Source organism: Maylandia zebra, linkage group LG17 (assembly GCF_041146795.1).
Source record: "Maylandia zebra isolate NMK-2024a linkage group LG17, Mzebra_GT3a, whole genome shotgun sequence".
Classification (NCBI taxonomy): Eukaryota; Metazoa; Chordata; class Actinopteri; order Cichliformes; family Cichlidae; genus Maylandia; species Maylandia zebra.
Window position 1 is genome coordinate 6,494,600 of NC_135183.1, and position 21,028 is coordinate 6,515,627.

Sequence of the window (21,028 nt, forward strand, 5' to 3'; positions counted from 1 at the left end):
CAGGAAGCGAAACAGATTTCAAAAGTGTTTCAATGTACCGATTTTTATTGTTTATTTCTTCCACAAATCCTCATTTTACCGAGTAAAGCTATGCAGACGTGGAGTCTCGTATCAATTTGCGTGTTGCTTTCCATTATTGCGAGATGGGGAGTTTCGCTAAATTCATATTCAGGTAGGAAAATTGTGGAGGTCGGCGTTTAAACACTACTTTCCCTTGGTACAGTGCTGTTTATACTAGTCAAAACAATGCTTTCAAATTGTTTTAACCGTATCAGAGTGACTCTTTCGGTAGTTAGCGTCCACTCAGTGATTTAAAAACGTGTTAGCGCGGGTGTGTTGTGTGGTGGCCATTCGTTCATGATGCAAGCTTCATAGTATTCACACTAACGGCTCAATGATTTTCCACCAGGGGCGGGGAAACCTCTCATGTTCGGCGATTATGAAGCTCAGAGGCACTGGCAAGAAGTGACCTACAACCTCCCCATTCAGGAATGGTCAGTCTAGCACCTCCCGGTGTTTATTCACAGGACCTGTTTGTAGTAACTGGGTCTTATTACAGGTCATGGATTTGAGAAATGTACTGTGACACTCAAGACGCACATTACTGACATGTGCTGTTCCTGCTCTTGTGTCCAGCTTACAAGTTTGAGATGGATTGATGTGCGAAACATTAAATACGGATAACATCAACAACAGTTTTTCCTATATACAGTACACGCTACATTGCTTATGTAGTATGAAACAGTTTTGTTGATGAAACTATGTGACCTTTCTGCTCCCCCAGGTACTTCAATACTACAAACAATGACTTGAACTACTGGGGTCTTGACTATCCTCCCCTCACTGCTTACCACAGCTGGATCTGTGCTTATCTGTAAGCCATTTGGATTATTTAAAAAGGATCTTTCACATAATATTTGAATGTTAATTTAGGAGAGAGACAGAACAAGAGTGAGCATACCATGGGAGAAATGTTAAGGTATAGTGATGTAATAACACAGCTGCCCACTTTTAGGAACCAATAAAGTTAAGTATTTGTACATTTTCTGTAAAGAAAAAGAAAAAAAAATCAAAATACATGCTTTGTTGTTTCTGCAGAGCCAAAACAATAAACCCTGAATGGGTGGAACTCCACAAGTCCAGAGGTTATGAAAGTACACAGCACAAGCTATTCATGAGAACTACAGGTACTGTAACTATGAGAGGTGAAAGAAAAAGAAAAGCATTCATAATCCATGTCTACTTCATATTTACAGCAATGTTTGTGGTTATACCTGCTTAGATATTATGCCCAAATCACTGTAATCATTCACATCATTGTATACCCATGGACCTTTTCTGTTACTTTGTATAACGTAAATTTGAGATCATGCAGTCTGTATTTTTTTCTTTTTGTTTCAGTGTTAGTTGCAGATTTGTTGATATACATCCCTGCGGTGGTTTTATACTGTTTATACCTGACTGATGGATCCTCTAAGAAAAAGGTCAGAGACGAGCTGAGCATGAAATGATTAGTTTTCAGTTAAAGACCCAGACCAGCCCATTTTCTCTCAGTCTGGGAACCCACCCTTATTAAAACAGATTACAGCACTAGACCTCCAAATTGGGAAATTATGGCGTCATTATTGTAAGTTAATCTGGTTATATGATGTTATTACATTTCCAAGAAGTTATTACAGTTCAGCTGGTCTTCATACATTTACAGTGCAGTCAATTTGAAGGGATCATTTCTAATGTTTTGACGGTGTCTTATGTTATCAAACAGTGAAAGAGGAATTGTAGATAAACAAGCTTCTCACAGGATTTGATTTTAAAAGGTTGTGTTTTTACTGCTGCGTTGAATTAAAATGTCTGTCCTTTTCCCTTTTTAGGTTTCCGTTATGTTCTGCTTTCTACTGTACCCAGGATTAATTCTCATTGACTACGGACATTTCCAGTATCCTTTATGCACACGTGCATTCCTATTATAAATTGTATTCTTGTATATTATATGTACCATTAAGGTTGTCCTGAATGTAATTAAATTGAATGTAATATGAAATAATGACCTATAAAGGTATCACACTTGAAAGCTCCAATCATAATAAAGTGTAGTGAGTTATATTTAAATGCACTGCTCTAAAACAGATCAAATCTCAATGGGAAAAAATCATGCTGGATATCTATAACTGATATGGACTGGGTCATGTGTTAGGAGTGAAATTTGTGCTCCTTGCACAAAGGAGCAGACACTGGCCCTGCTGGTCGGTTAAGGACCTACGGTGCTGTCCAGCTCTCCTAGAGTAACTGCCTGTCTCCTGGAATCTCCTCCATGCTCTTGAGACTGTGCTGGGAGGCAGCAAACCTTATGTCATTGATGTGCTGTCCTGCAGGACTTGGACTACTTGTGCAACCTCTGTAGGGTCCAGGTATCACCTCAGGCTGCGAGTAGTGATACTGTCCCTAGGCACATACAAAACTAGGGGAAAAAATAATCTCAGTGACCTGTAAAACCTTTCCTGTTTTTGGGGTTGTCTCATTGTTGCCCCTCTAGTGCACCTGTTGTTAATTTCATTAACACTAAAGCAGCTGAATTAACAACCACTCTTCTACTTAACTGACCAGATCAATATCCCAGACGTTTAACTGATTTGATGCTGTACTCTGATTAAAAAGTGTTTCTTTCTTTTTTTTTAACACTGTATATATTTGCAGCATCTTTTGAGTTTAGTTCACTGAGAAACAGAGATTTAAGCATTTAAAATATTTTAACAACATAAAAATATACATTTATTTTACTGACTTACGTAACATAACTTTAAAAAAAAAGACAAAAAAAACACAGCTTGTCCCATGGGGCAGATTTAGCACCACAGCATATCTATGGAAACGCTGAACAGCTGATCCTAGGATGGATGTGGAATTTCTGCATTCTTTATTATTCAGATTTCCTACATACAGTAGGTTCAATAGGATTAAAAACATTTGTTGTTCTGGCTTAAAACAATAGATTTACAAAAACAGTTTGAAGAGATGAAGAACGCACCAGCTAACCAGGCTGTTATTATTGTTATTCAGCCACTGCCAAATACAACAATGAAAAGCTGACGATGTGCACACTATGCAGCAGAACTGACCTCAGGATCAGCAGCTATTTTCTGGGTCGCTTGTTATACATCTGCAACATTAAGTTGTTTAGCTCCAGAAAATTGCCCTTCCAGACCAAAATTAACCTTAACGGTATCAGGTACAACGGAGTGAGCCTGGGTTTTGCCCTGTGGGGGATTCTGGCTTTGGGTCTGGGCTGGGATGTGTTGGGCTCCATGGCTTTCTCTCTGGCTCTCAACTACAAACAGATGGAGCTGTACCATGCTTTGCCTTTCTTCTGTTACCTTCTGGGAAAGTGCATCAAAACGGGCCTGATGGGCCGAGGGTGAGTCTTATTATTTCCTTCCATAATGAAGATGATTGTTTTTTGCACTGACGCATAGTCCAGATGTTCATCTCCAACCTCACCCACAATTTTAGCACTGATTAGATAATAGTATGATTCTTAGTATGATTCAAGGGTCCAGTTGGGGTCCATTTTTCTTGGCCTTCAGACAATAATTCTGATTGCTACAGTGCCAGACAGGACAGGCAAAAAAAAAAAAAGATAATAGTATGATTCAAATACTGTAAGCTAAAATGATGAGAATGGTTACTTAACAAATCCCAGTGTTGTGCATTAAAGCAATTTCCAATATTTTTAGGTGTTTTCTATGTGTAATACATTTCCTTATGTTGGTAAACAGCCTGTTATCAACAGGATTTTCTGAAAGGGTTACATATAAAATAAAGAAATGTCCTGTTTTGTACGGGTATACTTGTGACTTTTAATTTTTGTACCTGCATTCTAATCAGTCCAGTCTTTTTGGGCCACTTAAAATGTCTCGGTAGAGCTGTGATGTTATTTTTGTTGCAGTATCTGCTGCCCTCTTGGCCAGATCTCTCTTAAAAATATTTAAGGGTGAAACTGGTTTTAGGTTCTATCTTGTAACAAGACTGTTCTTTCTGGCTCAAAATGGCTTGATATCATTAATAAGTGATATGTTTGACAGATCATAGCCCAACAAGTTATTTACAGCAGTTATGGGGAATTGTTTTATGTCAAATATCGTAAATTACTTTTTGGAAGACAATCAATTTTAAGCACAACACTGGTAAGCATTTTAGCGTGCTGGTGGTAACATAAAGTTCACAGTGCTACTATGTGGAAGAAAAGCAACAGCATTTAAAAACAAACAAAAAATCCCAATATTGTTTACTGGGATTGTATTTACGGTGCTTAACAATTTTTTTAGATGTAAGGTTTATGTCATAGCTGCCCAAAATTAACAGTATTGGTAATTACCAAAACATTTTTTTCTCTAGAACATGTGCAAGCCCTTTGGTAAATGGCCTATATTTATATAGCGCTTTACTAGTCCCTAAGGACCCCAAAGCGCTTTACACATCCAGTCATCCACCCATTCACACACACATTAGCCACCCTGGGGCGCACTGACAGAGGCGAGGCTGCCAGACACTGGCGCCGCCGGGCCCTCTGACCACCACCAGTAGGCAACGGGTGAAGTGTCTTGCCCAAGGACACAACGACCGAGACTGTCGGTCTCGGTCGTTGTGACCGCAGAAAAAGCACATTATTGTTTTTTGATTAATATGCCAAATTACACTTACTCATTGACATTACTCACGAGAAAGATAAGTTTCAGTTTTTGAATGTTACACTTGATTAATTTCTAAATTCTTAGAGAAGTTCAAAGTGCCGGCTCAAATTTGGGTATAAAAACCTGTATGTAGTTTGTTGTTTTCCTAATAAGTAACAATATATTTCTTTTAGTTTTAAACAGGTGATTTAATAAATTTGTTGAGCACTGTACTTTTGTTCATTAAACTTAAAAAGCAATCAAATAAGGTAACACAGAAGACTCTTTGGCTTTCCAGTTTACAGGTGGATCGCGTTTATATATATATGTGTGCATACTTGCCTTTCCCCCACACGCTGCGATCAGTGATGCCCTTCACTAGAGCCGAACACAAAATGTCTCAGGAGGACTTATAGTGATGACTGTGAAATCCTGAATGTTCAACTCTACATTTGTTGCTTGTACTCTGTGATCACTGTGCACATATGTTTCAACAGAATGCCCACACTAGATATGTAATGTCAGTGTATAAGATAGCAGTGTCCTCAGGAGTGTCACAGAATGACTGAGGTAATCAGATTGGATGCTGTTACTAGTGTGTCCAGTGTCTGTTTATCTAGTAACAATGTACCAAGGGCATTTAGTAGCAAATGGAGAGCTGGATTAGAAGGCCCGGGGGGAAGATATGTCCAGATGACACTCTGGCCATGCCCAAACTCCTCAGCTATGCCTGTGTGTGCAACTTAACCAGCAGCTTCACAGTTACAGCTGACAAGATATCCTGACCTACACTGAACACTTTCAGCTGATGCATGGCTTTCACTGCATTCCTTAACACAAGGGTCAAAGCCCAAATTTAGGACTTGCACACAGTATGTGTGAACTGTTTTCACAGACAATTTTAAAGTAAATACTAAAGCATCTGGGGGAAAGTGATTATAGGAAGTGGGGAAAGTATTAGTAATTGCTTGTTTTCATTAGTTCATTATTTATGACATATGATTATTTACTCTCCTGGTTGTCTTTTCATGTAGGCTTTTCTTGCTGGTGAGGGTTGGTGTAACAGTGTTGGCGACTTTTGCCCTCTGCTGGTTGCCCTTCCTGGCTGAACCCAGCCAGGCCATGCAGGTGGTCAGGAGGATTTTTCCCGTGGCTCGGGGTCTGTTTGAGGTAACGTGTAGTTCCTTAAATCAAAGGTTTACCAAAAAACCACATCTGACAAACATAATATTAAAAAGAAAACATGTATGCTTTTGTCATAACAACATCTGCATTCTATTTACACTATACCTGCTTCTCTTAAGCAGTGTTACTAGAAATGATAGCATACATTTTCATTGCTATGCAGATGATACCTGACTTTATCTATCCAAGCCAGAACTCACACATTAATTCGTTAAACTGCAGGAACATCTTAAATCCATAAAGATTTCTCTTTATAAATTCAGATAAAACTGAGGTTATTTTACTAAAAATCTTAGAGACTTGGTTTCTAACTAGTGTGGACGGTATTACCTTGGTCTGAATCTTGGAGCTGTTTTTCAGCAGGATATGTCCTTCAATGTGCATACTAAAAAATATTTAGGACTGCTTTCTTGCATTTTTCCAAAAATATCTCTAAAATTCGAAACATCCTGTCACAGAGTGATGCTGAAAACCTACTTTATGCATTTATTAATGGTTGGTTCTAAAAAAAAAAATTATCCAAAATAGTATTATTGTAGGGAGGTTACTGTTGTTGTGATTTTGCACTATATAAATAATATAGAGCTGAAACGAATACTAGCCGTGTTAATCTTGAATTGAGTTTTTTAACTGAAAATGGGAAGACAGCAATTATTTTAATCAAGTATAATACAATTCCAAGTACAACCAGTGACATGTAATAAAAAGGGATGTATATGGACTTTAAAAATTTCCATTGTGGGTTAAGCCAGCGTGGGTGCAGTTATGTTTCTGTTTGATCAAAGCAAATTACTGTGATCAATATCAGCAACTTCACATCTTATGATCACTGGTAAACGACTTCTCTTTGGGCTGAGAATTACTGTGAAATGCTGTTTCCTATTAAAGGATTTACTGTTCTACTGTTTCGAGCATTAAGCTGTTACCAATGTTAGAAACAACACACACGGCACTACTCCGCTATTGCACTGGTTCCGTACTCACAGCATGGCGAAATACCCTTCCATCCACTAGCGCTTAGCTGCTTGGAAACAGATACCCTGCAGGATCAAAGAAAACAGTGGAATAAAACTGTGAAAGGTCAGGAGATCAGTTTCACTCTATCTCCGGGAGGTGTTGGGGTTTGGGGTGTACAGTAGGAGGATAGAGATAAATCTCACTAATTTATGACCAGGTTGTTTTCGCCACCTCGTAGCACAGCCATGTTCTAGCCATACGAACCAAGGAGTCTGGTGGACGCAACACTTGAAGGCATATCAGAGCACGTCGGACAGCTGCTTTCACCTACTGACTACATCTTCGGAAAACAGACACATAAGCGTATGTTTGACTGTTTTGCAAGAACAAACGTACATGTTTGATATACCGTGGTCACCCACTTATAGCCTGGTCACTGGAATATGATATTAATTAAAAAAGTAAAGTGATGATGGCGAACAAGAATACTTGAAACACCTCCGCAGTCAGAGTGATGAAAGCGGCTGAGTTGAAGTAACTGCGTGCGTGTGACTGACAGCTCGGAGGCCAAGCTTTGCGGCTCTCGTTTCTGAAACCCTGTAACCCCCTCTTGTCCCAGTTCCCGAGGTGGAACCCACCATAAGGTGTCACGGATGTGAGAAGTAATTGAAAATTCTGCCGGGGGAGCGGCTGGCATCGAGCACCGCGGCAGTATTTGTTCAACGAAATGGTTCAAACATAATACACAGGGTGTGAGAGACACTATGCTCGCCTGTGACGACAGCACGAAGGGGGCTGCTGGGGGCAAGTTGTCCTGAACTAATTGGGAAATTGTGCACGTAAGCAGACGCCTCGGACAAGGGGACGGGGCGAGAAGGGGCGGTGGGGAAGAAGAGGGCTGGTGACTGGTGGTCCCGGTGGCTTCTGTGAGGGAGCAGTTGTAAGTTTACCCACTGAGCTGCATTCTGGCGTCTCACATTGCTGCCTGCACACAAAAATGGCACCAAATGCTTCTCCCTGTGAAATTCCATGCTAGTTTATAGGTGAAGGGGGCTGCACCGCTCTCGCTCAGCCCACCCTGACATCCATGTGTTGCCTGCTGCACTGCTGTAACAGTTATTTGGAGCAATGAGCCAGAAAGGAAGGACAGAGGGATTGGGCTGAGAAAACACAGCACTGGACGGCCCTGTGCTGCTGACTACTTTGCCATTAAGATCGGCACAGCTGTGCAGCCAGCAGCTGTAGAACAAAAGAGAGGGAAGAGGCCAGAAATAGATTTTCTAGATAGAATCACACAGTGAAAACATCCACAGCCTCTGTGATGTGTGATATCATGGCGCACACTGGTGGCTTTGGCCTCGATATCCCTGCACAACTGCTTAAGCACTTAAATCAGCTGAAGCACACACAATGAGCTCCTCATCTGATATCAGCTTTAAACCGCAAGTACTTTTCAGCTGGTATTAAAGAGGAAGCTTCACGCATACCGTGTACTGTATCGTATATATAATTTCAGTCATCTTAGAAATGAGGAACATTATTAACAAAAGTGACACTAATATGAGAAATTGCACGACTTTTGATTAATAATGATAATAGTAAATAATGTAAATGTTTACATGCTTATTTTTTCCATAACTTCCTCTGGATTCAGCCTCCCAAAAATGAGAATTTGCTACTTCTTTTTTGTTTCAGATATATATATATTTTAAATTTTTATAGCCGTATTTTGGATTATAGTTTAAAAATATCCATTCATGCTCGAAATTATGTCTTCACTTTTCCAATGCCTGACATTTATCAGCAAAGCAACAAATCAAAAAGATAACAGCTATTGTCAGAAAATAGAATTCAAAGAAAGTTATTGGCTTAATATATCGACTTCATCAAACTTGATCCCAAAACCCCAAGGTTACAAATAAGCCCCATGCTTTTCCTGACAGGAGAGAAAATGTATGATGGAGGGTCATGAATAAACGTCATCCCACAGAGGAATTTTGTTACACTTTCTGAGAAGGAATAATTTCTTAGAACAATTAATTCTTTGTGTTTCCTGCCATTTTCTATTTGACCAAGGTGTGTGTTTGTGTGTGTGTGTGTGTGTGTGTGTGTGTGTGTGTGTGTGTGTGTGTGTGTGTGTGTGTGTGTGTGTGTGTGTGTGTGTGTGTGTGTGTGTGTGTACAGGATAAAGTGGCTAACACATGGTGCAGCCTGAACACCCTGATAAAGATCAGATCCATTTTGTCAGGTGACTCTCAGCTCTACCTCAGGTGATCCCTCTATCTGTTTAACAAGTTTCACTTTATTGTACCCCCCCCCCCCCCCCCCCACACACACACACACACACACACACACACACAGTTCCTCTCTCTCTCTCTCTCTCTCCCTCTGTTTGATTTTTTTCCTCACTCCTTTCATTTCCTGAAAAAACCAAGCTTAAAGACAGTGATCCAGTAGTTGGAAGTAAGGTCATCACTTACATCTCATGAGGAGCTTTTGAACATAAAGTCATTGATCTCTTTGAAAATGTGGTGACAACATTTTAAAACACCCGAGAAATATTGAAAAGACTCAATCGATGTGACGGCGAGGTTTTATTTTTTGTTTGTTTTAGCATAATTATGGATCTTGTGTGCAAATGTAATTCTAATGTAGGTATGAAAGAGAAGCTGATTCTCCGCATACATTAGAAGTTATCTTGACCAAAAGTTGGGGTCCTGTGCAGCCACGCTTAGAAAAACTTTTTGCAACAGTTGCGTCGTGGTGGAGCCTGCTTAAATAACCCAGCACGCTAAATTTAGGAGTCCTGCGTTCGCAGCACGGACACGTTTCTGCCAGACTGCTAAGTCTGGGGATCAAGTTAGACTTCTTTTACTGTCGTGCATTTGAAACAAATGAAAAACACTGCTGTCTTTATGGCGCACAGGGTGGATTGCTAAATGCTCTGCTGTGGGTGTACATAAAATGAATCAGCTGTGTAAAGTCATACAGCTCCATCCAGACAGCAAATGCCCTACACATAGCACACGAGTAGCACACTTGCTTTCATACACAATAAATATCCACTTACAGGTCTGCCATTACTCTTGTGTATATTGTACATGTACACTTCTTTCTGTCTTCTATGATTTGTAGTTTAGTTAGTTGACACCTCAAACTAACTCGCAGCCTGACCTTTCAGCACATTTATACACACTGACTCCAACACGTTTTTTTTCTCACGCTTCTACCCCCAGAAGGTGACAATTGAGGGTTACTGCCTGGTAACCCTCAGCAGGGGCCATTATTTTGGTCCATTACGGCACTGCACACAACTTGGTTACAGATCAGAGGGCTGTCTAAAAAGAACTGTGGCATGAACTGAAAGTTAAATGCTGATATTCATACAGTGCCAATTAATGAAAACAAATCGTGCTGTTTTTATGTATTTTGTTGCCTTGGTAAAATAATGTATTAGGAAAGTCTTCATGAAAAACATTTCCATGCATCCACGTCCACTCAGTTCATAAGACTTGCATACAAACCTTGAAATGTCATGCAAATGCAATTGAGAATAACATTGCCTACATAGCACAGGTGATACTGTTTTGTTTTTTCCTTCAGTAACTTCATCTTCCATCTTCATTTGTTTTTCAGTCTTGCCTGCACTCTCCTGGCGGTTCTACCTTCCTGTATCAGGCTATTAACAAAACCAACCTTCTGGCACTTTAAACTGGCTTTGGTGAGTGTTTTTGGCATTCAGCATTTTTAAGCCAGTGAGGTTTATCATACATAAGTATCATATTTAATTTAACAAACCCAGTTTCTTTTTTGAGAAGACGATCTCGAATATGTTTCTCTTCCTTCCCTTTGTAATAAAAAGTGTAATATTAAATATAGCAGTTTTACTGATAGCCCCAATGTCACTTTAAGGTCAATTCATCCCTGGCGTTCTTCCTCTTCTCCTTTCAAGTCCATGAGAAGTCCATCCTTTTGGCTGCCTTGTAAGTACAAAGAAGATAATTGTAACTTCTTGAGGTTTGTCTCATTGAGTGACAAATGTAAATGGTACTTTCTCTGTCTTGTAGCGATATCTGAAATATTCATGAGTATAGATTTAATTTCTACTCACAAAGGAGCCATTCGCCTTGTCAAATCTCAGATTATGTCGTACAGAATTCTAATGGTTTCAAATCATGTTCGCTTTGTAAAAATGACGTCATCCTCCTGCTGTACCCCCAGATTTCTTTTTAAGTACCGAGAAGTTATTCACCTCTGTCAACACAGATAGGAACCCTGCTTCCACTGCCATGATTTGTGCTGTGTCAGAGCTGGGTCATATTTAACAGGGTGAAAGCAGCACTAAAAGAAGTGAGGTGTGTGTGTGCGTGCGTGCTTCATTATCATTTACCTCCATATGTAGAAAGCTGTAGGTGGGGTGAAAAGCCTGGGATAGATTTGACAGCGAGGGATTTGGTTCCTAGATCTGGGCTCATCTATTAATCTAGATTAGGGTAGATTGTTGCTTTATTAACTATTGAGTTATATCTCCCACCTGTCCTCCTGAATCAATCAGTAATACATGTCCAGGGATTAGGAAAGAATGGTAGGCGGTAGCTCGGGGTGTTGTTTGCGCAGGATCAATTATTGGGCTGTAACAGGATCACCGAAGAGCACTGACTGTAATTATGGGATCGGGGACTGATGGAAAGTGCCCCCCTTTGAGCAGAGTGTACAACTTGCACTGAAGCGAGCTAGCAAGTTCAATTAGCAACAGGCTTAAACGCATATGAACACAGATGCATGTGCATGTGATGCATGCGGTCATAAATGTATCATTGCAACTTCTTGGCAAAACATTGGCAGTTCTTCAAATGAAAATAGAAAACTTAGCTAAAGTGTAAAAGATGTATTCTCGAATAAAATAATGTGGTACAGCAAAGACTGACTGACTTGTAAATACTTGTAAGTGGATGTTTGATCAGCTCAGTAGCTTTAATATTCTTTTCACTCTAGTCTTGTCTAATCGCAAAAGTCACGGCAGTCTATTTAATATTGAGTTCATCTGAATTTCTTTTTCTAGGCCTGCCTGTCTCCTGCTGAATGACCTCCCCTTGATGGCCCTTTGGTTCCTACAGGCCTCGACATTCAGGTAAGAAGGAAAGTCTTTTGAAATCACTGACAACACACAAAGGTTGGAAGATTAACATATAAAAACAGGCGATCTGTTGTTAGATTTGTTTCTAAATCTTATTTACTGCAACTTGGATAATGGAATAATAGAGTTATGCAATTATAGTTATTTTTATGATGGGAAAAAGTTCAGCAATTATAATTGCTTTAAAATGTCCCGTTTGATTTGCTTGCGTATAAATCTGGTGTCCAGCTGTTGGGTGCTGTTTCTTGTCATTTCTTTTACTTTGTTTTCTATCTCTTATTTAATGAGAAACATACAAAAATTAACCTGAAAAGTTAAATGGTGTGCTGTGTGGGTTGGAGCTAAGCACCATGAATGGAAAACACAAGTAGTGCTGCAAATGCTCCATCTAACTTTCACCAGCTGTTGTTAAATTCTTCCGGCAGCACTAATTGTTGTGCGTGTGGTTTAGTATAAGGATATCTGGGGATTACACTGCATAGTCTGCATGCCTGCTGTCTAAGTGTGTGTTGTGTAGGGACAGGAGGTCATTCTGTAGCTGCTCCCCTGTACAGTCTGCCTTGGACTTTCACATTATCTGCATCCTCTCCAGACTAATTTAAAAAAGAAAAAAAATACATCTTTTGTTAGCAGAACTGGCTGAATGGATGGTCAAGCATGACCACTTTACGGCCACTGAATGCAGCCAGTCAGTGTAAATGGAGGAAGTGTTAAACATTTATCTACTGAATAGAAGTTTTTTTGTTTGAGTCCAAATCTGAATAAGTAGTTTTTTGTCTGGGGAAAGGTTTTTATAAGCTGGGGCGTTGTGTGATTCACTGTGAGTCAACTGTTGTTCTTGCCCATGGTCCTCTACTAAACTAAGATAAGCTCCTCGTGAATTACAGAGCCATCTCTCCCTGGGAGATGCATGCACATACAGGCCTGCAGGATAAAAACTGTTTGACTTACTGCTGCACTTAACAAACTTTGCACTCAACTTAATGATGTTGATGGGTATGAAACTCTGTCGTGCTCTCCATCAGCTGTAGGATCAAACTTGATTTATTTTCTAACAATCATTTAAAAATCTGATATTGTCCCTTTTCTTTTCAGTTCAGTTCAGTTTAATTTAATTTAATTTAATTGCATTTTATTTCTATAGCACCAAATTTACGAGAACAGTTGCTTTTAATTGTAAGGTCACCATAATACAGAGAAAACCCCAAGACTCAGATGAACGCTACGAGCAAGCGCTTGGTGACTGTGGGAAGGAAAAGCTCCCTTTTAACAGGAAGAAACCTCCAGCAGAACCAGGCTCAGGGAGGGCCAAGCATCTGCCACGACTGGTTCGGGGTGAGAGGAGGAAGACGTCCTGTCTTCCTCCTCTGATACACACATTTATACACTGTGTGTATAAATGTCCAGCTGTACCTTGCATGTAAAGGCAATAGCTATAATATCTTCATGATATAAGAATCACGTGTGATTCTTGCTTTTGGGGCTATATTACATTGAACTAACCAAAGACATCAGCGTGAGTTCATGCCCATCCTCAGAACTTTTCTGTCTTTATACAGGTGCAAATATTTTTGTTTGTAGAGATACAAAGATGCCAAGAATGAAAAAGAATGTGAGACTTGGGGGTGCTTTTAATAATAATAATGGATTGGATTTATATAGCGCTTTTCAAGGCACCCAAAGCGCTTTACAATGCCACTATTCATTCACTCTCACATTCACACACTGGTGGAGGCAAGCTACGGTTGTAGCCACAGCTGCCCTGGGGCAGACTGACAGAAGCGAGGCTGCCATATCGCGCCATCGGCCCCTCTGGCCAACACCAGTAGGCGGTAGGGTAAAGTGTAAACGACCAGGACAGAGAGCCCGGGGATCAAACCGGCGACCTTCCGGTTACAGATGCGCTTCCCAACCCCCTGAGCCATGGTCGCCCCGTGGTGCTCTTCACTTTGTATTCGTGTATTGGAACAGGACCATCCAGAGACTTGATGCTCATTTTGGTCTGAACTACACACCTGTGAATTTTCATAGCTATATTTTGCTATTGCTATGTGTGCAGTAGGTCCTGCTACAGTAGTTGAAACTGATTCTGCCATGACAACAGACAGACAGGCTTAAAATGTAATAAAATCTGCTTTGCTTGTCCTTTTCCTGTCTCTGTGTGCAGCATGCTTCCTTTGTTCCTGAAGGACGGCCTGCTGGTGCCCTACATTGTGACCTCTTTGGGCTTCCTCTTCTTCAGCATTTATTTACTGTCTGCACTGGATCACTGTTCAGAGGATAAACTGAGACTGGGAGCTTACAACAAGCTGTTTTATTGGGTACTGAAGATGGACCTGGCCTTTATAGTGAGATGGAAGGTCAGTATTGAAGTGCTGTTATAATAATTTACATTATAGTTCCAAATATTCACTGATTTGTTTGTTTGCACATCAAAAGAAACCATGCATATATGAAATCTTGTAACTGTTTCACATTTACTCAAGAACTGTACTTGAGTACACTTAGGGGTTCTTCCAGTGTAAGGCCTTATTTAGATGGCCCCTGTAGGGAATCTTTGTAAAGCCTGTGAAGCAGTCTACAATGTAACCGACATCGTTGCCAGCATTTATGTTTGTGCAATGTGACGTGTTAATTAGCATGTGAGCGTGTCCAGTCCATTTGTTTCAATAGAAAGAAATGAACTGCTGGATCCTGAGTCCTGGGTCCTGACTTTTTGTTATGGCCATTTTTTTTCATAGGTAGACATATTTTTCTTTCAGGTTTTTCCATTTCTTTCTACATTCCCTCACATCTATGGCGACAGTCCTTATTCCTTATATTGAGACGATGATTGTTATGCTTTCGCTAATTTTTTAAAAAACTGCGTATGCGAAAATGCACTGGAGGAATTGATCGTACTGAACAGGTCAATCAAAATAGTTGCCTGCTCCATCGACGTGACGTGTAGTTACATTTCCATATCAGGTGCATGTCAGGTTACACTGAGGGTTTCAGAGCGGTTTGCAGTAACGTAGCTACAGTGCAGATTTCTCACTGAAGATCCCAATAAGATTCTTCAACCTTCTAGTTCACTACATATTTCACACTCACACATTTCAGTTATAGTTACAAATCGCTTGAATGCACGTATTTCATTAAAATATGATTCACTGTTACCAGTTGCACTAAATAGTAGTGTGAAGAATTAAAATCTAGACATTAAATCAAAGTTAGTAAATGTCAGTTTGTTAAGTCAAAGAGCATTGATTTTGGCTGTGTGTGGTGCTGTCCCACAGATGGGGTTAACGTTTATAATTATGGCTGCTGTTTTAGTTTGTTGCTACTAAAGGTTATTAAAGGTCATTCAGATTAAATTAGACTTTGACCTAAATACAGATTTCGCACAAGAAAAAGCAGGTAAAACTCCAGCACAACCCAATATGAACAATTTTTCATTAGCTGGATTTAACGCTTTATCTTTTAAGTGTGGTTTCGTTCATGTTGTGTGCTTGCTTATAATAAAGGCTCGGCTTTGCAGTTGGCAAACAAAGACATGTTTTCTCTGTTACATAGTGGGTGGAGGATGTACAGATGATACATTTGTAGTAAGAAGAGTGCTGATATCAGGGTCCCAGTGGCACTAGACCTAAATTGCAACTGTGTGAGAAGACATGCCCGACTGTATAAATAAATATCATGTGCTGGTGTAAGCTGTGTAAGCTGTCCAGGGATGAACGCTGCTGCCAACCAAAGAATTATTTATCGCTTATTTAAGTTTCCATAGCGTCTGAAGTGGCTTCTCTGCCGACCCCTTAGCGACAGGGGCACTGGTGGGGTGTCAGAGATTAGGAGAAGGTGTATTTTTATAGCACGTGTCATTAACACAGGTTTGCCTAGATATATTTATTTACACAAGCAGCATAAATAGCGAGCCCCAATGATGGGGATAAGGTTTCATGGGTTTTGGGCGGCTGGGCGGTTGGCAGGCCCGAGGTGCTTCCTGCACCTCACAGACTGATCTTTGCGTCATAAACCGCAAGCAGATAGATGAATGATGTGACGCTCACCATCACATCTGTTTGCAAATCTGTAACGAGATAAAAAGCAGTGACCATACCTTGAAGAAAAAAAATCTAATTTGCTGTAATATGATATTGCAGACCTTGTTTCTTTATAGCACCTCTCAAGTGACTAATTTGATGTCTGTCACTTAGTTATAAATATTCAATGTCATATGAGCTCTATTTTAAATTAAATTACTAGTTTGATGTTATGTGCATAGTTAGTGTTAAGGGTAAAGTCAACAGTTTGTTTATAGCCCGGGGTAATCAGTTTTTACAAGTTTCTAAATGAAAAAATTCATTTAATAACTATTACATTTATTTTAAGAGTTCTCGACATGAAAGATTTTGACTAAAGGCTGTTATTTTGATGAATACAGCTGTAAAAGATATTTGTGTCACAGCAATATATTTTTAAGCCAAGCTCCACAAATGTTTTCCAAACATTTTGATCAGTTCTTAAATTTTTGCTTATCTGCCACTAGGGTTGCAAAGGGGCGGAAAATTTCCGGTAAATTTCCGAAAAGTTTCCGGTAAATTTCCATGGTAAGTTAAGCTTGGGAATTTTGGAAATATTCCATATTGGAAACTGTCCATGGAAATAATGGGAATTATGGAAATTAATGGGAATTTAGGAGAACTAACTGGGAATATATTATTTCCAAGCATAAATATAAACAGAAATCATAAGAAAACCTCCATGCAAAATGTTTTCAACAGATATTTAAACAGATTTATTTGTAAGTACAGTAGAATAGAACACGTTTCAATAACTTGTTTCATGGATGAATAAAAACAGAAATGTTGAGTTCAATATTACCATCCCCTAACCCCGCTCATTCAAAAATGCCCCCTGTCCAAAAATCTCCACAAAGTCCCATTCAAAAGGTTAAATGAAAAATGCCACTTATCCTCCAAAACGTCCCATTAAACATTCAAATCTTCCTTCAAGCAATCCTCTTTTCTCATTTTTGCTCAGTCAATAGACTCTTCCTGGACCTCATCATCATCCAACAACATGTCCACTTCCTCAGCATCCAACTCTGAGTCTTCCTCTTCAGTGTCACTTTCCAGCTTTGTTGAGGATGGCTCTGTGTCAGGCTCAAAGAGCCGTAGGTTTGCCCGAATGCCGACCAGCTTTTCCACTCTCACATTTGTGAGCCTGTTGCGAACCTTTGTGTGGGTGTTCCCAAACAGTGACCAGTTGCGCTCGGAGGCGGCTGATGATGGTGGGATTTGGAGGAGGATGGAGGCTACAGGTGCAAGGGCCTCAGATTCACATAGTCCCTTCCACCAGGTGGCTGCAGATATGTGCTGGCATGACTGCCATATTCCATCCCCTTTCCAAAGGCCTTGCTTTGTTCGATACTTTGCCAAACTGCCTAGAACTTTGCCTTTATCGAGACCCAGGTGGTCAGACATGGCTGTAATGACCGCATAGGCACCGTTGATCTCTTCCCCGGAAAGTATGCCCTTGTCATATTTGGGGTCCAGCATGTATGCTGCTGCATGCACTGGCTTCATGCAGAACTCCCTCCGCTGTTCCAATGACTTGACCACAGCCGTTTCCTCTGCTTTCAGTAGTAGGGAAGTGGGCAGAATTGTCTGGATTTCTTCTTTGAGTTCTGCAAAAAGGCACTGGACATCTGACAAGATGGCACCATCCCCCTCTATCTTCGCTATTGCTGCTGCAATAGGTTTGAGGATTTTCTGACTGCTAGATACTCTTTCCCAGAACACATCATCCAAGATGACCTTCTTGATGTCACTGTCGATGCCTACAGACTGGGATATGGCCATCTCTTGCAGAGACTCCTTTCCCTCCAGAAGGCTGTCAAACATGATAACAACACCACCCCATCGCGTTATGCTGGGAAGCTTCAGTGTAGTACTCTTGTTCTTTTCCTTTTGCTTTGACAGAAATGTAGCGGAAGTTACTTGTTTGCCTTTAACATATTTCAGAACTTGCTTCACTCTCTTATTCAGAGTGTCCATTGTTTTTAGTGCCATTATGTCTTTTAGGAGAAGGTTTAGTGTATGAGCTGCACAGCCAATAGTAGTTATATGAGGGTAGGTCTCCTCCACATGTGCCCAGGCAACCTTCATGTTGGCTGCATTGTCAGTGACCAGTGCAAAAACCTTATCTGGTCCAAGGTCATTGATGATCACTTTTAGCTCATCTGCAATGTATTGGCCTGTGTGTCTGTTTTCCTTTGTGTCTACACTCTTGTAGAACACAGGCTGAGGAGTGGTGATTATGTAGTTAATAATTCCTTGTCCCCTGATATTGGACCATCCATCAGAGATGACTGAAATACAGTCAGCTTGGTCAATGGTCTGTTTCACCTTTGCTTGAACTCGACTGAACTCTTCATCCAGTAGATGAGTAGACAATGCATGTCTGGTTGGGGGAATGTATGCTGGTCGGAGAACATTCAAAAATCTCTTCCAGTACACATTGGATGTCAGCATCAGGGGTGAGCCAGTTGCATAGATTGCACGAGCGAAACACTCATCTGCGTTTTTCTGGCTAGTGTCATCCATAAAATCAAAGAATCCTCTGATGCCAGAGGGACCAGGAGCTGATGAGTGGGTATCTGACTCTGATACAGCTGAAACAGATTCATTTTCCCCTTGAGTGGAACTCCTGGCTGCTGCATGTGTTGGGCCTTGAGGAATTTTTTTGCACTTTGCAATGTGCTGCTGCATTTTTGTGGCATTCTTCACGTACGTCTTATCACAATACTTACACATATATACTTCCCTTGTACATTAGCTGGTGTAAAATGTCTCCACACATCAGATAGCGCACGTGGCATTTTTCTGTAAAATAAAACAAGAGCTTGTAAAAATGCTAATGCAATGCAAGAGATCGTAATAATACAATTGCAATATGATAATAAACAGATATAAATAGTAAGGCTAGCTAAACAACTGGAATGATCTTCAAAACAAAACAACCAAATGAGGAAGCTAGCATCTTCTTTATGTTATACTAGCTATGGCTTATTTAGCATCTAACAGATGCTAGCATTTTATTTAGCATCTAACAGATGCTAGCATTTTATTTAGCATCTTATCAGATGCTAGCATTTTATTTAGCATCTTATCAGATTGCTATCTACCAGATTAATACATTTTATGTGATATTCACAATTTAAACATTTAATGAATATATTTTCCCATAATATCATCAAAACTTACCTCACTTGTTAAGTCCACAGGCTCAAATGTGTGCCTTTAATACTCTTTGTCCTTCAGGCTCAAAAGTGTGGTCCATGTGTACATGTGATGGAGGCATGCACAGTGCCAGTAGGTGGTCTCAATAGCCATGCAGCAAGCTTGTGCTCTGTACATGTGATTAAGGAATGGCATGGATATTCAAGTGTATTTGAATTGCATTTGTTTGTTTTTGTCAATATTATGCTAAAATATACTTTCCTCAACTATATTTAAGTTCCCTAAGAAGAGCCAACCTTCAATTTTGAAAATTCCCACTTTATTCCCATAAATTCCCGTTAATTCCCGTTTATTCCCATAAATTCCCGTTAATTCCCGTTAATTCCCATGGAAAGATTCCATCTTTGAAAATTCCGGGAATTTTGCAACCCTATCTGCCACAGAGATCCCATCTTTGACCAAAGGCACAAAGTTACACTTGTTTCCTCACATAAGTGTCTTTTGTCCCGTTTCCCGGCCCCCCAACTGGTCCCAACACGTGGCTGCCCCTGCTTGGTTCTGCTGGAGGTTTCTTCCTGTTAAAAGGGAGTTTTTCCTTCCCACTGCCTCCTAATGCTTGCTCACAGAGACTCATCTTTTACTCTAATATTGTAGGGTCTTTACTGTACAATATAAAGGACCTTGAAAGAGGTTTTCAGTGTAAATGAAGGCACTGGCTAAGTAATTAACTTAGTAGGTGAACTTGTTTTGTTAGACTAGCATGAGATGCTTTCTTTTATGTTGTAAAGCAGCACGTAATCCACAGTTTTTTCTGAGCCTCTGTGCTGTTTATTATGATATCAGCATTTTGCATGGTCTTGTAACTCCCAGTCTCATTTCAATGAGCCAACAATCACACTGCCTTTATCTCTTACAGTTCTACATCAGCATTGCAGCCATGGTTGGCCTGAGCATCGCAGCCGCAGTTCTGATCGCTCCGCCCCATCTGCCCGACTTGTTCCCAGTCTTAATATCTACTACAGCTTTCCTGCATTTTTTGGGAACTTTTATACATTTCAACGTGGTTCAGTTCAGTGAGCCTCCCAGCAGAAAGAGCCAGAAGAAGAGCAACTAAGTCACACCACAGGTGAAGGTGTTGATCTGATTTTACACCAGTGAAGTCAACCTTACCCACTGAGGTATATCTGCTTTTAAAGTGCATGAGGCCTTTTACCCATGCCTTTGTGTACAAAATACAAAATAACACAAGTGCTCATTAAAGAGTTGGATAAATGGCATTTCAGAAGAATTGTGACATGAAATGAAAGGAAATTGTGGTATTTTTCAATGTGGACCAATGAATTTAGTGCAATTCAAAGACAAATCTTCCATGTTGTCAAGGTCACGAAATGTATTTTGGCTAAAAATGATATAGGTTCATGTGAAATTAACCTACCTTGTTGAATTATTTGCTCAGACTACTCATAAATTACCAAAAAAATACACAATTCCTGGCTAACCTGGCATTGTATGGCCTATACTGACTTATAGGCCTGTATGCCTTGGCCACAGGAGGTAGACACAAGAAGTGTTGGTCTAATTTTATGGCAACTATTGACACCAAAGTTTGTGGTCATGTGTAATCATATTATGAACAGTTTCTGTTATTTTATCCACATTATGTCCTTGAGGTGGTGGTAAAGATGCACCTGATGTGCTGCACTCAGGCCTGCCAATGCTGATATCCACCCATTCATGTGAACTTTTTATTGAAGTTCATCGAACTGTTTTTTCACTGTACATTTTTGCCTAATATTAAAGCTGTTTTGTACAAATGTAGTTTTTGCGAAAATAAATCAAATTTACCAGCATCCTAAAAA

General features: G+C 40.1%; 1 protein-coding gene across 1 annotated transcript; it reads left to right on the forward strand.

Moving 5' to 3' along the window:
- Positions 1-21,028, forward strand: alg6 (ALG6 alpha-1,3-glucosyltransferase). The gene is made up of 14 exons (XM_014413377.3): positions 1-172; positions 410-494; positions 785-874; positions 1,099-1,187; positions 1,402-1,484; positions 1,872-1,936; positions 3,227-3,412; positions 5,702-5,837; positions 8,994-9,079; positions 10,446-10,530; positions 10,722-10,792; positions 11,872-11,940; positions 14,114-14,306; positions 20,086-21,028. Exons 1-14 carry the CDS (start codon positions 91-93, stop codon positions 20,281-20,283), a joined length of 1,518 nt encoding a protein of 505 aa, XP_014268863.1. The 5' UTR covers positions 1-90; the 3' UTR covers positions 20,284-21,028.

Excerpts from the sequence above, each read along its gene's own strand:
- alg6 (XM_014413377.3), top strand. The coding sequence starts at position 91 with ATGCAGACGTGGAGTCTCGTATCAATTTGCGTGTTGCTTTCCATTATT. Across the intron at positions 5,838-8,993 it reads TGGCTCGGGGTCTGTTTGAG|GATAAAGTGGCTAACACATG; the intron begins GTAACGTGTAGT and ends GTGTGTGTACAG. Across the intron at positions 9,080-10,445 it reads GACTCTCAGCTCTACCTCAG|TCTTGCCTGCACTCTCCTGG; the intron begins GTGATCCCTCTA and ends TTTGTTTTTCAG.